The sequence below is a fragment of the Microtus pennsylvanicus genome, chromosome 13 (genome assembly GCF_037038515.1).
Source record: "Microtus pennsylvanicus isolate mMicPen1 chromosome 13, mMicPen1.hap1, whole genome shotgun sequence".
NCBI classification, from domain to species: domain Eukaryota; kingdom Metazoa; phylum Chordata; class Mammalia; order Rodentia; family Cricetidae; genus Microtus; species Microtus pennsylvanicus.
In genome coordinates, this window is record NC_134591.1 from 47,466,498 (window position 1) to 47,489,331 (window position 22,834).

At 39.5% G+C, this 22,834-nt stretch overlaps 1 protein-coding gene across 2 annotated transcripts in view; it reads left to right on the forward strand.

The window, feature by feature from the left end:
• Positions 1–22,367, forward strand: part of Spata6 (spermatogenesis associated 6) — a 95,623-nt gene extending 73,256 nt beyond the window's left edge. The window contains exons 12-13 of one of the 2 annotated variants that reach the window (XM_075944797.1): positions 16,249–16,340; positions 21,466–22,367. In XM_075944797.1, the coding sequence (XP_075800912.1) occupies positions 16,249–16,340; positions 21,466–21,646 (273 nt within the window). In that variant the 3' untranslated portion in view covers positions 21,647–22,367. Of the gene's footprint in view, positions 1–16,248; positions 16,341–16,447; positions 19,374–21,465 lie in introns of those variants that run through there. The other variant, XM_075944798.1, reaches the window with a different exon arrangement.
• Positions 22,368–22,834: the final 467 nt, after the last annotated feature.

Sequence of the window (22,834 nt, forward strand, 5' to 3'; positions counted from 1 at the left end):
TACTGGCCAAGTCATCTTGGGGACTTAAGAATTTTTTTTGTTTCATGGTTTACTATTATACTAGATATTTAACATTGATCTTCTGAACTATAAGCATTTTTAGCCATTATTATCTTATAAAACATCACAGAAGAGTTACTTCATAATAATCATTTCAAAGTTCTCATATTGTTGGAAGTCTTGTTTTGTGACCCAGTGAGAAGATTCCATCTGGGGAAGGTGTATTTGGTTCTCTAGGCAGACAAGGGAGAAAGGGGACGTGTGGAGTACCTCGTTCAAATCAGTTCTTGAGTTGACCTACACGTCAATAAATATACAAAGAAAGAAGAACAGATCAGGGTTTGGCTTCATTTTAGGGGAAAGCAGGATACAATATTTTCCGAGATAAAGTACACAAATGTGTTTATATTTGTGGTAACTTGGAGTCATAACAGTATAATATTTTTGTGTTAGGTTTTTGGATTTCATTCATTAATCTACTACTACTTGTTGTAGTTTGTATTTTTCAAAAAAGTCATATCAGTTTTCTTTTACAAAAGTAAAAATCTTGCATTTTAATTAGGATTGTTGTAGCTTTTGTTTAGATTAAAATTTATATTTCTTTTTCCTTTTTACCACTTCAGTTTTTAAAAACTATTGTTTTTTGGCTATTGCTCTAACATGCACTTAGGACGTATTATTTGTTTGCTGACTTCTCTAATAGTGTTGCGACGGGAAATGTTGAACTTTTTGTATGTTTATTATAACACGTTATTTCTACATTCCCTAATAATTTGCTATACCCTAAAATGTAGTACTATCTAAAAATGTACATTTCTACATTGCTAAAACACAAGAATTCATTGCTGTCTGTAAGGTAGCAATTATCTGCTTTAGGTTCATATCTATCCTGTTCTTCATCTGCGAGCAGCGAGAAACAGACTTTAAATTGGAATCTATAGTATTTCCGGCAGTATCAGATTGAACGTTTAATCCTACCAAAATCTATGTGGTCTGGGTGTGGTGTGAAGGGGCAAACGTGGATGAAGAAGAGTAGAGCAGAGAAATGTGCGACTCTGACAGAGTGCAAGATTAAGTATTTGAACCCTCGTGAGCTTTAGAACCCATGATGTAATGATTTCTTTTTCTTTTTTTTTTTTTGTGCTGAATCTTGTGCATATCGGGCAGATGCTCTGCCAGTGAGCTGTGTTCCCAGTCCATTTGTGGTTAACTTTTAAAATGTTTTATTTCTATTTTATATGTAAGAGCATTTGCCTGAATGTATGCATTTATATCATGTATGTGTCTGGTGCCCACAGAGAGCAGGAAAGGGCACCGAATACCCTGGAACTAGAGTTCCAGATGGTTGTAAGCCACTGTTTGGGTGCTGGGAACTGAGCTTGGCCCTCTCTGAGAGGAGCAAGTGTTTTAACTGTTGAGCCATCTACCAGCTAATTTTTAATGTCTTAAAGCCCCAGCATACTTTTAAAAACCAAATATTGACAAGCATATTCTAAAAGACACATAGAAAAGAGAACTTATAAAATCAGAAGAAGAATCAGTAAGATGACTCAGAATGTAAAGGTGCTTGCTGCCAAACTGATGGCCCAAGTTCCATCCCTGGGAACTCATATAGTTGAAGGTGACAACCTATTCCAGACATGTGTTGTGGCACATGTGTACATGAGCACACATATACATACATAGGCACATGCATACATGCATTTAAATTATTTTTAACAATCTTGCACATGTATACAATGAAATATGGTCATATCTGCCTCTTATTCCCCCTCTTAAGACTACCACATGTCTCCAACACAACTCCTTCCAATCTCTTGTCTATGCCTTAAAAAAATAACTCACTAAGTCTACTTTTGTGTGTGCTCTGCATTGGAGCGTGGAAAACCTTCTCGTGGCTACATCTTCAAAGAATATTGATTCCCCAACAACTCTCCATGACCAATGAAAAATTTTTCTGAAAAGAACAAATGTGTAAGCCTTGCCGTCTGGCCTCAGCAGTTTGCTGTGTTGAGGATAGTGTAGCATTCACTAAAGCCACAGACATCAAATGAGTAGAACAGAGATTCCACAAACTGACCCACACAAATGCTTTCGCTTGTATGTGAAAAGGTGCAAAACCAATTCAATAGAGCCCCAGAAAGTTCTTGTCCCTGCTCCCCAGTGTTGAGATTACAGGTGTGCCACCACTCCTGGTGTTGCTTACACTGGTAGTGGGGTTGAACTTGTGTCCTCTGGCTATCAAGGCAGGCAATCTCCCCACCCAATGCCTTGTATTTTTGTCTTTGAAACAAAGAAAATAAAACCAAAGCAACCCAACAGCAACAAAAAAGAAAGTTCCCTTGGTCCATGTTTCACAACAGATAAAAGGACCTTATTATTACAACACCTTCAAAGGAAAGCATGGAGAAAATATGGACAATTCAAATTTGGCAAGGAATTTTTTTGACATGACACAACCCATACCAAATAAAAGCAAATTAAATTTGATCTCATAAAGTTTATAGATGTTTGCCTCATGAATGGCACTGCTAGAAGAATGGAAAGCCTTAGTCTGGGTGAAAAATTTTCAACAGGGTCTGGATTTGATCCCCAGACCCATGTGGTGTGGAGTGGAGGAGTAGGAAGTAGCCCAAGTTCACTTCACAAGTGATCATCATGTTTTCTTTAGTGTCACGTGGCATGAAGGGTTCTCGGTGATGTTGTGACCTCAGTCTAACTTGAGAAAACACATCTGTACTGAAAGACTGCTTTTAAAACATGCATGCCCTGGGTCAGAGAGTGGTTCAGCAGACTAGTCTCACAACCCAAATATAAACTACTTGAGCAACATTCTTACAATTGGCAAGTAATTGGTCATAGATAAAGAGACATGCTGACTAAATGCTATGCGTATTCTGTACTGAACCCTGTAAGAGCAGAAGGGCATTGTCGAGAAGACTAGAGGTCCAAATACAGCTGGCAGCTAGTGTGCCGGTGCTGTGCTGATGAGAGAGTCTTAGCTTTGCTGAGCATACCCTGGTCATCACAGATGTGCATGCCAAGAGACTCTCAATGAAAGGGGGCACTTCTGTATCTGCTTCTGTATCCTCTTTGCAACTTTTCAATGAATTTAAAATTGTATTCCAAATTTTAAACTGCAAAACGTTATTGAGAGTTTCATTTCAGTCCTCTCAATTTTAACAAGAGTTGGTGTGATTCCAGGTTTCCTTTTTTCTCACAAGAAGGAAATTCTTCTGCTTGCTCAGCATGGAACTCGCTCACTTCCTTCTCCTTGGGCAGGATTTCTGCTTTAGTGCCTCCCTCATTCTGCAATTTCCAGTGCTCATCATGGAGGGGGCAGTAAGCTCCATGTTGCACCATGGAGTCTCACTGCAGTTTGCGTCTTAGGTCTTTAATTTTGTCTGTCTAGCACAGGGGTTTCTCTGTCTCCAGAGGTGGAACTGTTGAGAGTCTCGGCTTTTGTTCTGTGCTCAAAAGCCACAGATGCTCCCAGCAGAAAGCCGGCTGTGGACCAGTATTAGTTCACCTCTTTGGGGTGATCTCCTCTGGAGACTCTTGTCACCACAATTCCTGTTGTTTGAGCAGCTTTCTGGTGCTTTTAAGTAGCAGAAGAGTTAATGTAATCAGTCTACTTCATCCTCCTATTCAGAAGTAGGAGACTATCACTCCACTTCTTAAAATTAATTTTTATTTGCCTCTGGCTTGACTTACTGGGACATAAAATAATGTTGCTCATGTTGGCGTATGCTAGGCTTTAACTTCAATAGAGTCCAATAACAAATGGAGCACAAACTTATAATTAGGCAACGTGTCCTGCCTGCATCCATTCGTACAGCGTCCTCTCCCCGAGCGGCTGTGTGCTCTGCACAGCACTGTACAAAGCTCAGAGGCTTTTCTCGTGAAATCACATTTTCTGCCTGTAAGGAGCATAGAGTATTTTAATAAAACCACCGAATGAATATGGAACAGTAAAACAACAGTGTGCTAGAGCATGCAGTTAAGTGTTTGAATAAAAAGCATAATCATGGATTATTGTACTCTCAGAGAAAAACTGAAGTTGGCAAACAGAAAACAATGTTTATTAGAGTCTAGGCACTGTGCCTACATTGGTCTATTTTTCCTTTCAGGAATCTTGTAAATCATTATTAGGCAATATGTAGTATTTCAAAGACAAGGAAGCTGACACTCAGGAAGATTAGTGACGTGGATAAGGTTACACAGCCACTGTAGATACTTTTAACCAGGATTTGAATTCAGGAGACATCCTTAATTTTAACTACTCCATTAGTTGGTGATGAGTTCTAAGTACAGCCATATACACATGAGCCCAGAGATGTGGTTACACGTAAGCACATGAAAATATATCCTGTTAGGAGTCATCGATGTGTTCATGCTCAGGAAGTCAGTGTGATCACAGCAGACATGGCTGCCGATTGCTTGTTGTATCAGCATTTTCTCCCCCTTTTTCGGTAAGGAAATTAGGTTGGTAACAGTGAGTGGGATGTTGGTTTAGGGCAAGAATTAAAGTTTTGAACGAGACCTACCAAAGCAGTGTGATGGAGGAGTCAATCGGAAAAGATGTGTGATTTGCCAGGAAAGATTGTAGTTTAGATCTGATAGTCTGAAATTCAAATACCCGTTGAGTTGGAATTTATTGTATCGCCACTTTATGCCAGGCAGTGAACTAAGTGATATTTTATGCCAACTTTGAAACCAGACTTTTGTCAAAGATATTTCTATAATTCCTTCATAGATGCTATAGGTTTTGTATATTTAGTATATGTAACATGTTTAGAAGGACAGCCATGCATTAAGAATTTAGTAAACCTTGTTCTTTAAAATCATACACCTCCTAACTGGTCTGCAACTTTCAGTGCTACATAAACTCAGGCCCTCTGAAGCACAGCAGTGTGAAGCAGTGATGTTCCCCAGATGGTCCAAACCCTGCCGTTGCCTCTGCATTCTCTCATTTGACACCTATGTCCCTTCCCCTCCATACCCAAAGGAAGCCTGAGGTAGAGGCTAAAAGATATAAACATATAGCTGGAGAGTTGGCTCAATGGCTAAGAGAATTTGTTGCTCTTGAAGATGACTTTGGTTCAGTTGTCAGCACCCACATCATAGTTCACATCCATTTGTAACTCCTGTTCCAGGGTGGATCCAATGCCTTCTTTTGACCTCCAAGGGTACCAGGGACACACATAGCATATATACATACATACATGCAGGCAGGCAAAACATGCACATATGATAAAATAAGTCTTAAAATCGTTGGGAAAGGGGAAATGGATGAAGAGAGAGAGGAGGGAGAAAGAGAGATCTCCAAGGTAAAGTGTAAATCTCCAGAAGATCCACAATGCTGTCTGCTAACCCTGAGCCTTCAAGGAGGAGCTAAAGCCCCAAAAGGCCCTGAACTAAGTGCAAAGAAGGGAGGAAAGATTCCTGAAGAGAGGAAAGAAAAAATTCCCACAGAACACAGAGCTGCCGAAACAGAGCAGGCACAGACAGGTGGAGTACTGCAGATGCCAAGGGGAAGGTGCAGATTTTATAGCTGAACTCATACACAGTGCAATTTGAAACACCATTTTATCAAGCTTTATAAAGATGCAGAATTTGGTGTTGTAAAGCTCTTTTAGCCCAAAGAATATTTCATTCATTATTTTGGGAGGATGACATATGTCACTAAGAGAATGTCTCCCAAGCCTGCCCGATATGGGGAAAATACCTTTCCCTGATTGTTTGTAAAGACTCCCAGATTTCCCTGGAAGTGCTCCATTAGCTTGATTGTGTAAGTTTTTGTTGTTGTTGTTTTGTTTTTTATATTTTTGGTTTTTTGAGACAGGATTTTTCCAAAGCTTTGGACCCTGTCCTGGAATTAGCTCTGTAGACCAGGTTGGCCTTGAGTTCACAGAAATCCACCTCCCTCTGCTTCCTGAGTGCTGGATTTAAAGGCAGGTGCCACCACCACCTGACAATTGTTTAAGCTTTGATGCTGTTTCTACATTTGGTTCATCATACTCTTAAACTTTCTATTGTAAGTTTTTCTTTACCCTTGGGTTACTTAAGAATATGTTTGAGTACCAAGCTCTCTTTAAAAGTAGAGGCGTAGAGGTGGTTTTTGTTTTTGTTTTGAGAAAGATTTTTTCGGTGTAACAATCTTGGTTGTCCTGGAACTCACTTTGTAGACCAGGCTGGCCCCAAACTCGGAGATCTGCCTGACTCTGCCTCCCAAGTGCTAGGATTAAAGGAGTGCACCACCGCTGCTCGGTGAGTCGTCCTTTTCGTACATTTTTTTTAAGTTTTATGTATGTGTGCATGCGAGTACATGTGAGTGTGAGTGCACACGAGTGTGTGTGAGTATGTGTGAGTGTGTGAGTGTGTGAGTGTGTGTGAGTGTGAGTGTGTGAGTGTGTGAGTGTGTGTGAGTGTGTGTGAGTGTGTGTGAGTGTGAGTGTGTGTGAGTGTGTGAGTGTGAGTGTGTGTGAGTGTGTGAGTGTGAGTGTGTGAGTGTGAGTGTGTGTGAGTGTGAGTGTGTGTGAGTGTGAGTGTGTGTGAGTGTGAGTGTGTGAGTGTGTGAGTGTGTGTGAGTGTGAATGTGTGTGAGTGTGAGTGTGTGTGTGAGTGTGTGAGTGTGAGTGTGTGTGAGTGTGAGTGTGTGTGAGTGTGAGTGTGTGAGTGTGAGTGTGTGGGTGTGAGTGTGAGTGTGTGTGAGTGTGTGTGAGTGTGTGAGTGTGTGTGAGTGTGAGTGTGTGTGAGTGCGTGTGAGTGCGTGTGAGTGCGTGTGAGTGCGTGTGAGTGCACATGAGTGTGAGTGCGTGTGAGTGTGAGTGCGTGTGAGTGTGAGTGCGTGTGAGTGCGTGTGAGTGTGAGGGCATTGTTGGGGGTATGCATGGAGATCAGAAGACAGGTAGCAAGCACTGGTTTTTCTTCCTCCATGTTAGTTCCCAGGATCAACCCAGGCCTTCAGGCTTGTCGGCAGGTCCATTTCTCAGTGAGCCGTCCTATTGCCCTCACTTCCCTTGCTATGGCATGCTGTGCTAACCCGTTTTCATAGCCGGCACATCTGAAGCACCATCCTTTATCAGTATCTTTGCAGCAGGAACCTCTCTAGGTGGAGCCACACTGTCCTACTGCAGCTCCGCAGTCACCCCCACCTTCTCTGTGGTCAGTACTTACGTGATCATCGTTCACTTGAGTATGCCCTGTAGTGTGGCCTCCCTGGAGGAGAAGTCACCCGTGCGTGTTTGCCCACCTTCTGTGGAAGTCCATTTATTTTATGTCATTTTCAGGACACTTTCTGTTTGTAGGAGGTCAAGTTGGTGCTCTTCTTTTTAGCATAATATCCTCTTTTTCTCTCCTCTGTCCTCCCTCCTCTCTTCTTCCCCTCCTCCCCACTCTCTCCTTCCCAGTCTTCTTCCCTCCCTCATTACATTGCCAAGACATATTAAGTAGATTACAAATCTATACAAATTTTCTGTTTTCAGTGGCACTGACCAGATCTGAACAGGAAAAAAAAAAAACCTTTCTTTCACTCTCTAGTTATTACAGTCTTAGATCATGGGCTTGTTCCTTTAAGATGGTGGTCACTAGCTGTCCACACCCAACTGTGTAAAGGCCCTTCTTTGGGACTACTGTCATTTTTAACTTTAAATTGTTCCTCTTAATGAATATCTTCCATTTTTTGTTCATGTTTATGGGTGTTTTACCTGCATGTTAGTCTGTGCACATGCCTGGTGCCCTTGGATGCTAGAATTGGGTATTGGGTTCACTGAAACTGGAATTAGAGACAGTTTTGAGCTGCTGAATAGGTCCTGGGAATAAAACTCGAGTTCTCTGCATGAACAGCAAGTACTCATTAACTGCCAAGTCTCTCCTTCCCTTTAAGACCCCATCGTGTTGTCTCAGAAATAATGTGCTGTCTCTTTTAATGCTCTCCCACCACAAGGACTGACCATAGTGTCCACAGTGGTCCCCTAATACAACTTACTCCTGGGGGTCCTTTTATGTGAGCTACTTCCTGTTAAGACTCCATCCAAGGTGGGAACCTCTTTAGGCTGTTCTCCAAGTCTTTTAAGCTCATCTGGAGTATTTCCTTACTCATTTCTCAAGGGCACAAACAGTGGTTGGAGTAATGGTATAACACCCAAGTCCTTACTCATTTTGTTAGTAAAATACTCTCAGGAAAAAAAAATCAAGCTATCACCAAAGAAGAAATTGTTGAGAATAGTTCATTTTCTTATAAGTGTATTCCACATTTTCTCATTCTCCATTTTTTTCATGGTTTTGGTGTTCTGTGTGTTCTTCAGGTATGTACCAGAAAATGCTAAACACTCTCCTTTGTTATCCTCATTTTGAGTGCCAAGTGTAAATATTAGTTTTCACAACTTAGTTTTATTTTGGTGTCTTTTCCAGTCATTTTAGTTGCCTAACGTGCTTTAAGAGATGCCTACAGACAGATTCACTGGGTCGGTGTGAGTTCTAATACTTTTATCTTCAGCCTTTATGCCACTGATTTGTTTAGGTGTAAAATGCTTTGGTTACTTTTAAAACATGATTATCTCCACAGAGAATCCTATTAAATTTGCTGAGAAGAGTTTTACCCCTTGTATTTTTTTTTTGAAAAAATTTAGTGTGTGTGTGTGTGCACATGTGTGTTTCTTTGAAGTTTATTAATCATACTCAAATACATTGTGGCTTTGCTTACTGTGAATGATTTGATGGTTTTTAAGTATATCTTAAATTGTTGTGAATATGTTTTATTTCTTAAGTATTAGTTCTGTTGTCTGGTCTTTTAACTTCTCCAGGAACTTCTGTTATATGTATATTGGGTTTAGTTTGCACATATGCTGCTTAGCTTTTGCCGACTTAACACAAAATCAAGGCTTCTCTGGGAAGGAGGAATCTCAGCTGAGGCATTTCTCATCAGATTGGCCTGAACATGTCTGTAAGGGCATTTTGGGGGTGCTAATTGATGTGGGAGCACCCAGCCTACTGCGGACTGCGAATTCCTGTCTTGGCTTCCATCAAGGACAGACTGCAACCTGTACAGCAAATAAACTCTTTTCTCTCCAAGTTGTTTTTGGTCAGTGTTTTAACCCAGCAAAAGAGAAGCAACATGGGACACAAACTGATAGCGGAGAAGGGGATTTTGCTGTAATGGACGTGATCAGGTGGTGCTTTTGCTTTGGTCTATTTTGTGGGAGGAGGCAGAGGATTTTGAAGAGCTGGATTCTGAAAACAATTGAGTGGTCCAAACCTAATGAACTGGTGTGGTAACTTAGAAGATTATCCTGAGAGAAATGAGGCCTGGCTTGTGATCTTTCAGAGGAAATATATTGGGCTGATTGTGTGATATTTTGAATAAGAAATTGAGGAAGTAAAATCATTGTTTTAATGGGACAATTGATGCTAGTGAGCTGGGCCTAAAAGATTATAATCAGCTGTGATTTTAGAAAGAGCCTAGCATCACTGATGTTAAATCATCTAGGAACCTTTCCTCAGAGTCAGTGCACAGAACCTGTGGTCCTGAGGGGGACCAAGGCTACATATCAAGCCAACAGCTGAACTTGAGTCTCCCACCTGCTCCTGGTTTTGAAGGAGGGCATGAAGGGTCTCGGAGAGCAGCTTGAAACACTGGCAGGGTCAGTGTCTCTTCCAGAGGCCAGGAGGCCAGTAGGGATGGTACGGCCTCAGTTGCACTGCAGACCCAGGTTTGAAAGGATGCTGTCTAGCTTTTTGTTTTGTGTCTTTTTCTCTTTAATTAACTCATGATCTTGCTTTGTGAAATTATTTTTCCTAAACTTTGTGGACCTCACGCATGCTTGGTAAGCACTCTACCACCTACATTTTTACCAATACTTTTCTATGTCTTTAGAAGCAAAATACAATTCAGTGTAATTTGTAAAACATATCTTTTTTAAGAATATTTTTTTGAGAATACCTTTTTTAAAATTTTTTTTTCTTCAAATATGCACAGAATGGTCTCTGGAATCTCCTGGCTTTCTTTCTCTTCCCATTTGCATAGACTTTTTTTTCTTTCCTTGTATTTCTCTGTTTAATTTGGATTCTGTTCCCAGGTGTTATTTTACTGTGTGGTTTATGGAGAAAAGCAATTTTGACTGGTAGTTTGGAGTTAATAGACCCCAGGTGGTTCTAGCTCCTATGGAATTTCCTGTAAACTATTTGTGTTCACCACAAGGGAAGTTGAAAGCATCTGCTTAGTGACTGTCCTTAAGCGGATGCACTGAGCTTCTGAGACTGGTGGAGTTACCAGGGGAACGCCCTGTGGTTTGCCCCTGCGTGTTCTTCCATAGGTTGTAGACCAGCCTACTTTGTTAATTAGGTCCACACTAACGAGCTGTCTGTCAGTTCATTTCATTGCACGTGTTTTCTGAGGATTTTTGGTACTGCTATTTGGGTAGTTTTGCATTTTTATCTCATTATTTAAGTAGTTTAATCCTTTGTGCAATAGAATTAATACAAGCAAAGTGTACATGTATAAAACAGCATCCAGGTCAGTTGCAACATTATTGGTACCCACAATTATCCTGGGTAATGCCTTATGGGCCTTCTTTCCACAGATGCTGCAGTATTCTAATATATGATAATATGTAAATTAGTTTGATGAGGTTTTAAACATTCAAAATTACATAGTATTATGATTTCATGTCTGGTTTCTTTAGTGGATCATTGTGTGTGTGTGTGTGTGTGTGTGTGTGTGTGTGTGTGTGTGTGTGTGTGTGTAACATGCCTGCTTCAACTTTTTCTGTGTAGATAGATTCAGCAAATTGTGTTCCACAAAAAAATTCTTGGAATCTTGATTGTATGTTATCTATGGCCACAATAATAGAAGTGAGAATTGACATTTTACAAAAGATACCACATCAGTCTACTGTATCTCTAACTTGAGGCTGATTTACACATACACAGTTTTGTGCGTGTCCTTCCGTGCACACACACTAATTTGAAATGTAACTAAGGACTGAGGGGGACAAGAAATTTGGGTATTCATGTGTTGGATACAGTATTCCATGCACATTCATATATATAAAGGTACATGAACATGTATTTAATATGAAGAAAGGGAGAGAAAAATGAGAAAACAGGAGAGGAGTGGAGAAGGGAAGGATCTTGGGGACGAGATACACTTGACATGAATTTCATTTGTGTTCCACATACACTTAATATACCTAACACCTAAAGGTTATTATATAAAAGAATTTAAGTACTTTTAAAATCTTGACCCCTATTTTGATTTGATCCATTTTATGAGGTCACTCTGGAATTTTCCATTTTTGATATCTTTGTTGACACTCAAATAATTTGAATATTGAAGCATATTGAATTTGGATTAGGGATACTTAATTTACAATGTTTTTTTGATTCTGAATTACTAAGGTTTTCTTATCCATTTTTTAAAAGGTATGAGGATAGGTGTTAAACCAACTCAGCATGCTCATTCAGGACTTATTAGGAGTCCTAGCCCACTGTCTATTCAAGAATGCCTTAGAAGTATTTCTACATTTTTACTGTTTGAATGTTGAGCTATACTTTTAGATGTTTTGAGTCTGCCTCACAAGTATCTTGAAAATTTTTTAAGTTTCAATATTAATATATTATGTTTTTTATATGAATGTTTTGCCTGCATGAATGTCTGTGTACCATTGTGTGCTGATGCCCTGGAACTGGAGTTTCCAATATTTCTGAACCATTGTGGTGTGTGTCGAGAACTAAACCTGGGTCCTCTGGAAGAGCAGTCAGTGCACTTAACGGCTGAGGCATCTCTCCATCTGAATTCTTTGATTTTTATGATTCATTTTATTTTATTTTTTAATTTATTTTTTTAAAAGCTTTCTCTTCTCATTTTACATGCCAAATCCAGTTCCCACTCCTTCACTCCTCTTGCTTCCTTCCCCATCCCATCCCTTCCTCCTCAGGGTAAGGCTTCCCATGGGGAGTCAGCAAAGTCCAGCACATTGCTTTGATGCAGGGCCAAGGCCCTGCCCACTATATCTAGACTGAGTAAGGTATCCCTCCTAAGAAAATGGATTCTAAAAAGCCAGTACAAGCAGTAGGAATAAATCCTGGTCTCACTGCCAGTGCCCCATAATTTTCCTCAGCCATACAACTGATACCTACATTCAGAGGGCCTAGTTTGGTCCTAAGCTGGTTCCTTCACTGTTAGGCCAGAGGTGGTGGGCTCCCATTAGCTCAGGTGACCCCATCATGGTCTTGACCTCTTTTTTCATATTCTTGCTCCTCCCACTCTTGGACTGGACTTTGGGAGCTCAGCCCCGTGCTCCACTGTGGATCTCTGTACCTGCTTCTTTCAGTTGATGGATGTAGGTTCTATGATGCCATTTAAGATTGTCAATCAATCTGACTGCAGCAGATTCTTTGTCCTGGATTCTTTGTCTGTATTTATCATTCTGCTTGTTCTTATTATGACTATTTATTTTGAAACTTAATTTTGTTTATTTCTAATTCTAATGTGCTACTATTAGCCCTGCCTATCAAGTTGCTTATTTCAGTGACTATATTGTTAGTTTTAAATCTTCTATTCATCTTCATGGGCTCATTTCTGAAATTGTTACATATATGTCCAGTTGTCCAACTTTCCATCAATTTTCTTGATCATATCCTATCAATCACAATAATATAAAATGCTTATTTCCTAAAATTCAGTATTTTGAATGTGTTTGTATTTGCATCTTTGTCTTTTTAGTGTGTGTGTGTGGATTTTTCGAGACAGGGTTTCTCCATAGCTTTTTTGGTTCCTGTCCTGAAACTAGCTCTTGTAGACCAGGCTGGCCTCGAACTCACAGAGATCCACCTGCCTTTGCCTCCCGAGTGCTAGGATTAAAGGCGTGCGCCACCACCGCCCAGCTGCATCTTTGTCTTTTTGACATTTTTTTTTTTTTAGTGGTGAATGTGTCCCAGCTCTAGGGACTTTTATTATTGTTAAGTTCTGTATGTTTAAAATGCTTTTGACTTTCTACATAAAGAACATGTTTTGTTTTCCTCTCCCAGGCAGGTGACATTCAGGGCTAATAACTCTGATCCAAAAGGGAGAGATCTGTTACTGGCTACCCTGAGTTTAATAATCCCAGTTCATCTTTCCTTGGAGTCCTGATCAACCCCAGTTCAGCTCTCACTTACGGCATTGGCCCCACTTCAAGTACAGCCTTCAGGCCTTTACCAATAAATGAGAGAGGCATTTCTTTCCTGTTTGTCAGATGTGGTGAACTGACCTTTGACTTTTTGAGAGAAATACATACCCAGAGGATCCTTGACTTCAGAGAACAGAAGGCTTCGTTCTGTGCATTTCCACATTAGGACACAATTTACATGGCATTTTTTCAGCCAGGGTCGCCCTGCAGATGTGACGGTGGGCCACAGAGAGTATTTCATCTGGTGATGTCATAACTATTTTAGTTTAAGTATACACACTATATCGATGCATTTCTCAAGATAATGCTAAGTGACACATGACTATATTTGAGTCCCCCTGTCTCTGTTTTTTTGTGACACCGTTTGCATGGCTACTTTAATACTTTCCATCTTCTCTATTCTGCAGCTACTCTGACTGAGGCCATTCTGGCTGCTCTCAGAATTCAGGTGCCCGTGGGCACATAATCACCATCCTTTTCAGGACTCCAGTGACCATCTGTTTTCTATCGATCTCTCTGGTGAATGTTTCTTTTTAGGTACCATGATTGTAGGGCAAGGTCTCTTTGCTCTTCAGACATGTTGGGGTTAGCCCATTTGTCACCAGCCTGCCCAGCTTCAGAAGTCAGCAAATACATTCACATTGTATGTGTGAAGACTTTGTAGGCTTCCATTTTAATTCTTGATGCTTGTGGAATGTATAAAACATTCTGCTTATTATCCTATCTGTAGAAATTAGTCTCTGCTTCCATAGCCAGGGCTGGATTTTTATCTTAGCTAACCAGTGTCTGCAGTCTATAAACAGCTTCAGTGGGGACACTGAGTGTCAGCAGTACTTCTGGGACATGTTTCTGGTGTCTGTGGTGCCCTTGACCTGGTAGATGATCCCTGTCTCTAAACACTTTTAGACTGTGGGAAACTGCCCTCTGGATTCCAGATGTTTCAGCTAAGATTAATCCCTGATGTCCCAGGAAACTTTGTGAATCAATACATGCCATGGTTTGGGAAATGGTTGGATTTATAAGATGTTACAGAATTTAAATTTATCTTGCACTCTTGCACAGTCATGAAAAGCCTCTGTGGTTTCTCTGTGCCTAGCGCTGGCCTTCCTTCAGCCGTTAGCTGTGGTTTGCAGCGCTGGCCTTCCTGCAGTCGTCAGCTGTGGTTTGCAGCCTGCAGTCCGGGCAGCAGTCTCCCTGCTCAATGAAAACAGAGGCAAACTCGGAGTCTATTTTTGAAAGGATTGCCTCTCTGATGGCTGAACATCTGTAGTCTTTATTAGGTTTGCTCTTGATATCCTAAAAAGTATTTATTTTGTCAGCTTTCCTAGTTTGCAATACATTATCCCATCCAGCCTCAAAGTAATTTCTGTTTGTTTTTTGAGGGAGTTTGTATTGTTGTGTTTGCTTTCTCTTGCTACCACATCGTATCATAACTTCATTGGCTCAAATTGGCCATCTTATATTTTTGTGGATTAGAGGTCTGGCAAAGGGCAATACCCAGCTAAATTCTAAGTAACTTAACTCTTCTATGCTCATCTCCCTTCCCCGTCTCAGTCATAGGCACTCTATCTGTAAATGATCTTTCTGAACACTCTTTCTTTAGATCCATCTGGCTGTGTGTATATACATGCATGATTATTCTAGATGAGAACTGTGTGGTAATGGGGTCTGTTTGGTTTCTTGGGTCAGAATTTCCCATTATGCCATCCTTGATCCAGATGGGCAGTGTTCTATGTTAGTGGTACCAGTGATGTGTTGTTACACTCCCTAAGACAACCCTCCCACTTATTTCTTTACTTGTTAGTCTTTCTCACTTGGTTGAATGTCCATCAAGAAAAAACCCAATGGAAAATTTGAAAATAAATTATTAAATACTTATCATTTGGTATTAACTAAAAGAAAACTATTTTAATAACCAACAAAAATCTTAAAGAGAAGAGAAAGGACCAAAAGAAATACATGGAATTATTCATAATGGTAAGGCCTAACAGTCTTGACAGCTAACATTGTATTTACATCTTCCAAAATGTTTTAACTTGTTTATTATTTACAGACACTTTGACAATGAATGTGTCCTTTGCAGTATCACACCATCAACAAATTAAAAAAAAGTATATTTTCTTCACAGTCTGTGTTGATATGTTTTCTTACCTGAAGTAGATGGGCCCGTATTCTATTAATGCTATTCCCTGTGTGTTCCTGTTACCTACTCTCTTCACCTGTGTTTGTGCTGATTAAGGAGGGAGCAGTGATGGACAATACTTATACTGACATTACGGAAAACACATGCCAACTTACTAAGACAGTGCAGCTTGGAAAACTAGCTCAGAGGACCCCGTTTCCAATTCCCCTGTGTGTATCTAGTAGAAGTTAAGAATGGGAACTTTGGCTATGTATGTTTATATCAATTGACTCACATTTCTGGTTTTATTGTGGGGTTTTTTTTTGGCTTATCATTCTCAGTAAATCATTTTCTTTGTAAGTCATGAGTGCATGCTTGCATCTGTGTAATTTTTGAGGGAATTAGTGCTTATTTCTCAGAAGGCAAGAATAATCTTTTTGAATTTCACATAAAATATATATGCCTTTATTAGTTTAAATATCTTGACACATCCACTACTATTTATTCCTTTTTCATAAAATATTTACTGAATGTCTAGTCTTTTCTAACCAGTACTAACCAAATTATAATAAAAATAATGTGCTCTTTTGAAAATATTCATGAAAATAATATTATGCAGATTGAGCAGGTTATATTTAGGAATATTTATGCCTATACATATATGCATGTAGCAATAATTAATGAAAAAAGGGCATGAATTTGAAAGAGAGCAAGGTGGAGTATGTGGGAGGACCTGGGAGGGGGGAAAGGGAAATGATATAATTCCCAAATAGGAGAAATAGTTTTTAAAATGTTATTGAGAGCTAATGCATCCTCGACAGTTTGCTTCTGTCCTCAGAATCTAAGCATTCGACTCTTACAGTGAGGATGGAAAGAAACCTTTCCCACAGCATCCTAACTACCGTATTGGAAGCAATGAGAAAATTAGTTACTAGAAATCTTTTCATTTTTCAGGATGAGAGAGACCCAGAGAAAGAAGAAGAACTGGAACTGAAAAGGGGTCTTTTATATAGAGACTCTTCCTATGACAGTGACCCTGAATATAGGTATGGACTTGCTTCTGTATGCGGAGACCTTTCTCATAGACAGCATAAAAATGAGACATTTATCTTTTTTCTAGATTTTAATCTTAATTTCATTCTTCTAACTATAGGTATGTGTGTCTGTATGGATATGTGGATGTGAGTGCAGATGCCTATGGAGCTTGGAGACAAGGGATCTCCCTGGAGCTGGAGTTACAGAGGCTGTGAGCCACTGTTGGTGCTGAGAACTGATTAAACTTGAGTCCTCTGAGAGAAGAGTAGCACTCTTAACCACTGAGTCATCTTTCCAGCCCAGTTAAATTTCTTTTTGTTACTGAAGCTTTTTGATAATAAAACAAAAACAAAAAAACAAACATAAGCCAGGCAGTGCTGGCACATGCCTTTAACCCCAGCTCTCGGGAGGCAGAGGCAGAGCCTGGTGGATCTTTGTGAGTTCAAGGCCAACCTGGTCTACCAGAGCTAGTTCCAGGACCCAGGACAGCTAGGACTGTAACACAAAGAAATTCCGTCTCAAAAAAAAAAAACAGCACACACACACACACATACACACACATACACACACACACTCACACACACACACACACACACACACACTCACATAAGATTGGGAGATGCTTAGTAAAGCGCTTGTAGAGCAAGCATGAGGGCCTGAGCTTCCACGTCCCATCGGTGCAGTTGTGTTTGTTTATCCAGCACTGTGGAAGCAGAGACAGAGGATCCCTGGAGCTTGTTGACCATGACTGAATTGGTGAACTCCAGATTGTGTGGGACCCTGTCTCCAAAAATAAGGTGTTGGATAACTGAGAAAGACAGCAAACATTGACTTCCTCCTCTATGTACACATGCACGTGTGTGCGTATGTGTCTGCACCCCCCACATAAACAGCCAGCTCACAATGATGTGTTTCCTCCTGTTTAGAATTTATTTGACTGCCCAGCAAACCCATATGTTTTATGATACATTTATCCTAAACTAAAAGTACTTTCCATAATTAGATAAGTAAATTTTTTCAACTAATGTAAGAAAAAAATCCATTCTTCTAAAATTTCAGGGATATTAATAAAAATATTTTTGAAAGCTTATGCTAGCAGATTTCATTTGAAAATTCTATTCTAATGGCCATGAGATGTAGAATTAAAGACTGTGAATCATGGGTAGTTACAGCCGTTCTGCTATACCATGGAGTACTGTATTAGTTTTTCACCAAGAAATTTCTTAGAGACTTATATAGATGCTCCATGAAGTGGAATTTATTTTTTTTCTAGCAGAGTTTGCACAAAAATGGTCACCTTGGCTGGAACCTCTATGGCCACGTGAGAGCCTACCATGAGTGTGAGTCTCTGCCTCCCAATCAGGAGGCAGCTTGGGCCTCTTATGAAAGTGGGTTGACTATTATAGATGAATTTGAAAGGGAAACAGTGAAAAAAGAAAAAAGTTCAGAGAGCACACAATTTATGCAAAGTTCTTTTCTCTTCTTTGTTATTCTTTCTTAAAAAGTCTCTTTCCTAGATTGCTGTACCAACTAACATTTTGCAAACTTGTTACATACTAGAGTCACACAAGAGGAGGGAACCTCAATTGAGAAGATGCCTCTGTAAGATTAGCCTGTAGGCAAGCCTGTGGAATGTTTTCTTAATTAGTGATCGATGGGGGAGCACCCAGCATACTATTTGTGAGAGGTGCTGCTCCTGGGCTGATGGTCCTGGTGTGTATGAAAAAAAAAAGTCTGAGCAAGCCAGTAAGCAGCACTCCTCCATAGCCTCTGCTTCATTCAGCTCCTGCCCCCAGGTTCCTTCCCTGTTGAGTTTCTGTCCTGACTTCCATCACTGATGGACTGTTACTGGAAGTGTAATAAGAAATAAACCCTTTCCTCTGCAGTGTGTTTCAGTTATGGTCATTATCACAGCAATAGAAACCCTAACAGTTTAGGGGGATAAATCAATATAAGAGATCAGTTTGACAGTATAGAAAGGGTCTGATCTTTGAAGTTTTTAAATAAATAATCATTGCCTGTGTTGTTTCTTCGAAATTTCCACCTGATTTCTGTTTCTACAGATTTCCACCTGATAACTCCAAAGGTTGTGGTTTCTAAATGGAGATGAAACCCAAAATGTGCATTAGGAAATGCCCTGGATGGTTCTAATGCAGGGAGTGCAAAGAAAACACTTTGACAAACACTGCTCTTGACTTGACTTGAGATTCACCACTGTGATTCTTTTTCTTGTTCATCAGTGTTAATGATTAACACTGTGTTAATCCACTGTTGTGCTAACCTTTGGAAGCTTTAAATAAGAGAGTTGAGCAGCTACTGAAAAAGCTCTGTTCTCATTTTTTGTGTCCCTTTACAGTACTCAGCATTTGTGGACATCTTTGGACCAGCAGGATGGGATGGGCAGGCTTCAGAATTAGTTAAAGGATGGTTTTGAACATTTTGCCCTGGAAGCTTCTCGTCAAATGATCAGGGTGTTGCTTTAATTTTATTTCCAATTCATGTGCTTCCTGTTAAGTGGGATTGAGAGGCAGGTACCTTCTCACAGCAAGTCATGACCTGTAAAGAGGGCAGACTGGATGTAGCTTGACTGCGCTCTCAAAACTCACCCTAGCTGGCATATTTCCTCCAGTCAGCCTGCACCATCCAAATCTCCCCAAACAGCACACCAGCTGGAGGCCAAGTATTCAGTGTTGTATGGTGGACACTTCTCATTCAAACCATATGCTCCTTAAAATTACTATCGTTTGCTTAATATATCCATCTTCAGAGCTCCATTTTATATAAATGTATTATATGTGTATGTGTGTATATAATTATGTTTATTTTATCTGAAGGCTGTTCATGAGAACCCAGTCATTAGCTACTCGCCTGACCTTCATTTGAACTGCCAACACACACACACACACACACACACACACACACACACACACACTACCTTCCAGGCCTCAAATGGTTTGCATCCTTTTTATAAATTAATCACCATTAATTTCTTTTTGTTTCCTAATCCATTCTAACTTACCTAAAATATTCCTCCTTTGTGTGTATATTATAGACTTTAATAAAACATGTATATAAATTTATACTTTATACATTAATAGAATTTGAAGCTGATTGGTTTTCTTAGATTACCTCTGTTCTAATTTTGTCTTTTTTTCTGCATAGCAATGTTACAGTTCAATAAAGAGCTTTCTATCCAAGTAAATAGTCATAAGTTTTTGGAAATATTGCTATATTTAAAACTACAACATTATTCCTGCTTTAAAGCTAGCTGATAAAATATTTTGTAACATGTAACAGGAATTTATTAAATGATTTGTGAACAAGTGCTGAAAATATTGTTAAAATGAGAAGTGAAATTGGTTTAGAAAGCTCATTTTTATTTTATGAATTTTTAATGCTATACCTACATTCGAAACTTAGTAATACACAGCAATTAAAAAAATAATCCAGCTCTTCAAAATTTATTAGAGATTCCAGAATGCCTGGAAGTAAACAATACTGTGTTTAGGATTCTAATGTTTGTATTTGTACCTCTCTAAGACTTTATTTTAGGACTCATTGTGCTCAGATCTGTATTTTACAATTCAGACTTTTTACTGTTCCTCTGTTGTAAATTTTTGGAAATTCATACATACATATAATGTATTTTGAACAAATCCACTCTCATTTCCCTCTCTCCCCTCCCAGTCCCTATCCCCATCACCACTTTTTCTTCTTAACATCATATACTGTGTTTTATAAATCCACCAAGTGATTAATTTGTGTGTTCAGGGGTGTGGGGCGTCTACTGCAGCATTTTTAGCCTCTAGGGGCATACCCTGAAGACAGCCTACTCCCCTCTCCAGCACTCACAAACTGGCAGGAGCTCTTCAGCTATGGGCGGGACTCCATGAGGACCCTCATCCATGCTGGAATTGTGGCTGTCCTAATCTGGTACAAGACTCTCACAGGCAGTTATAGCTGCTGTGAGTTCCTGCATGTGATGGCCTTGTCGTGTGTGGCAAATTCTGTTTCACTGTAGATTTTCGCTTACTACCTCTGGATCTTATAATCTGCTGCTTCTTCAGTGATCCCTGAACCTGAGGAAGAAGTATGAGTTAGATGTCCTATTTAGAGCTAAGCACGCCACAGTCTCTTATTTTCTGGGTGTTGACCAGTTACGGAGGTCTGTATTCATCTCCATCTCCTGCAATAAATGAACCATCAAAGAAGGGGTTTCTCTAGTCAGCTGACATAGATTTGCTGATATCCTAAGTCTTACTATCTTGTTATGTGGGCATCCAAGAGCAAAGGCCTAGGTTCTTCTGGGTGCCTCCGGAGCCTTTGTAACCAATAACTTGTGGGGAGATGCTTGGCATTGAAATTTTCATTTAATAATTCATGCAATCCACTTCTCTTTAAACTCATATATAATATAATATAATACTTATATATAATATATATAATAATTATATATAATTATAATATATATAATAATATACTTATATATAATAATATAATACTTATATATAAATACATATTTTTGTAATCACTTCTTTGTCCCCGGTAAATACTGTACCATGCATGTACTTTATTTATATTCTCTTGAATTGCACAAACAATTATATGAAAATATAATTAAGGAAGATTAAACTAAAAGTTAATTATCCAAGAGCTTACAAAGGATTCTGACTTTAGAGGCTCTTGTTCATACACTGACCATAGCACGCTATCTGTGCTGTTTTGATTTTGTTTTTGCGACAAGATCTCTTATGTTAGACATTGCTAACTCAGACGAACCTCAGACACACAGAGATCTGCTTGCCTCTGCCTCCCAGGTTCTAGGATTAACCGTATGTTCCACCATGTCCGGGGTTTGTGCTATTTTTATTTGCTGTAGCCCTCTCTCATCTCCAAGCTCCTTTTAAACTCTAACATAGGTATTTTTCTTCTTCATAATTTGCCATGAACAGGTTAGCTTTCCCCTGTAGAGAGTCAGTACTCAAAGGCAAAAAGCCTTGCTATTTTAGTTCGCACAGTCCTAAGAGTATCACACACCCATAAAGTACTCAGTAAATATTTGAACTCACCATAGTACCTGGAACTTAATTCCACCGTTGTTTTAACCTTTTTTTCAAAAACAATCTTTTCTCATAGCTGCTATCAGCGGCCACATGGTTCTGTCCATTTGGATGATGGTGAATACTGGCCCAACAGAGCAGCCTCTTTTAAGGGGAAATCTCACCGACCCGCCTTTGAGAACAGCATGGACAAGATGTACAGGAACTTATACAAAAAGGCCTGTAGTTCTGCTTCTCACACACAGGAAAGCTTCTGAGACCGTCCACCATAAACTGTATGAGTTTCCGTGTCAACCTCTCAATGAAAGTGTTTAATATGATCTGGATTTGTATGCCTTTCTTTAAAACAGGTGTCCACTGAGTAGCAGGTAGACTTGACCCCAGCGTATTCCTTCAAATGGTAAATTATCACAGTCTCGCCTTTATTAAAGAAGAATGTGCTGTTTCCAGTGTCAAAACCCTGGAACAAAGTTCCAGTTCCAGTTTGTGACAAGGCTGTCTTGTCACTTGTGCTCCTGTCATTGCTGACAAACTGAAGAGTAGATTCTCTCTAGAATGTTCTTCCATTTTTATTGCCTTTTAACTTTCTTTTCACCTACTTGGCTGGTTATCTTATCTGGGTAAGATTTAATTAATATTAGCTCCCTGTTATCCGTAATGAGCAAAAAGATGTTCTCTGCAAAAACTAATTTCATAAATTTGAACCTGTTTTAATCAATATTATCTATTTTTTCCCCTTTATAAGAGGCTTTTGTATTTCTTAGGTCCTAAAATCTAGCTTTCTTTGTAAAACGTCCACATGCATTCACTGGCGGACCAGCTGAGTTATCCGAATGTCTACAGCTAGATTAGTTTACTAGAAGAGACCATGGATGGTTCCAATGTAGTTAATATTTTAGTGTTGGATTATTTGCAGAATAAATAAAGCATCCTGTGTTGGTAAGCATGTAGAACCTCCAAATAAACAAAATAAAAGAACTATATTGTGATTTTACCTCTGGTATTGTCATAGGCATCACATCACCCAGGCAACTAGCATTCACACATGAGAGGGACTATGGTGGGATTAAAATAACTCAGCAAGTGTCTTTCAGTAGACACTCATAAACCTAGCGGTGCACTGATAAAATGTGTCTCTTTCCACCCCACATACCCATGCGGCCAGTGATGCTTTGAAAGTGTAAAAAAATTGATTGCCATCTACCAGCATGAGGGGCGGGAGGTAAAGTGGCACTGAGAGGTGAAGCTGCTGGCAGCTTGAGGGGTTGACTACAGGGGAATGGTTTTCGTCTGCTCCCCCATTTACTAATTCCACATTTCTTACCTTAAAAGAAAAAACTTTAACTCATACTCCATTTAAATTTGACACTAAATTATGACATTAGATGACATACCTTTATGTTATGTCATAACTGAACTTTTAAATATGACAAAGCATCTCAGGT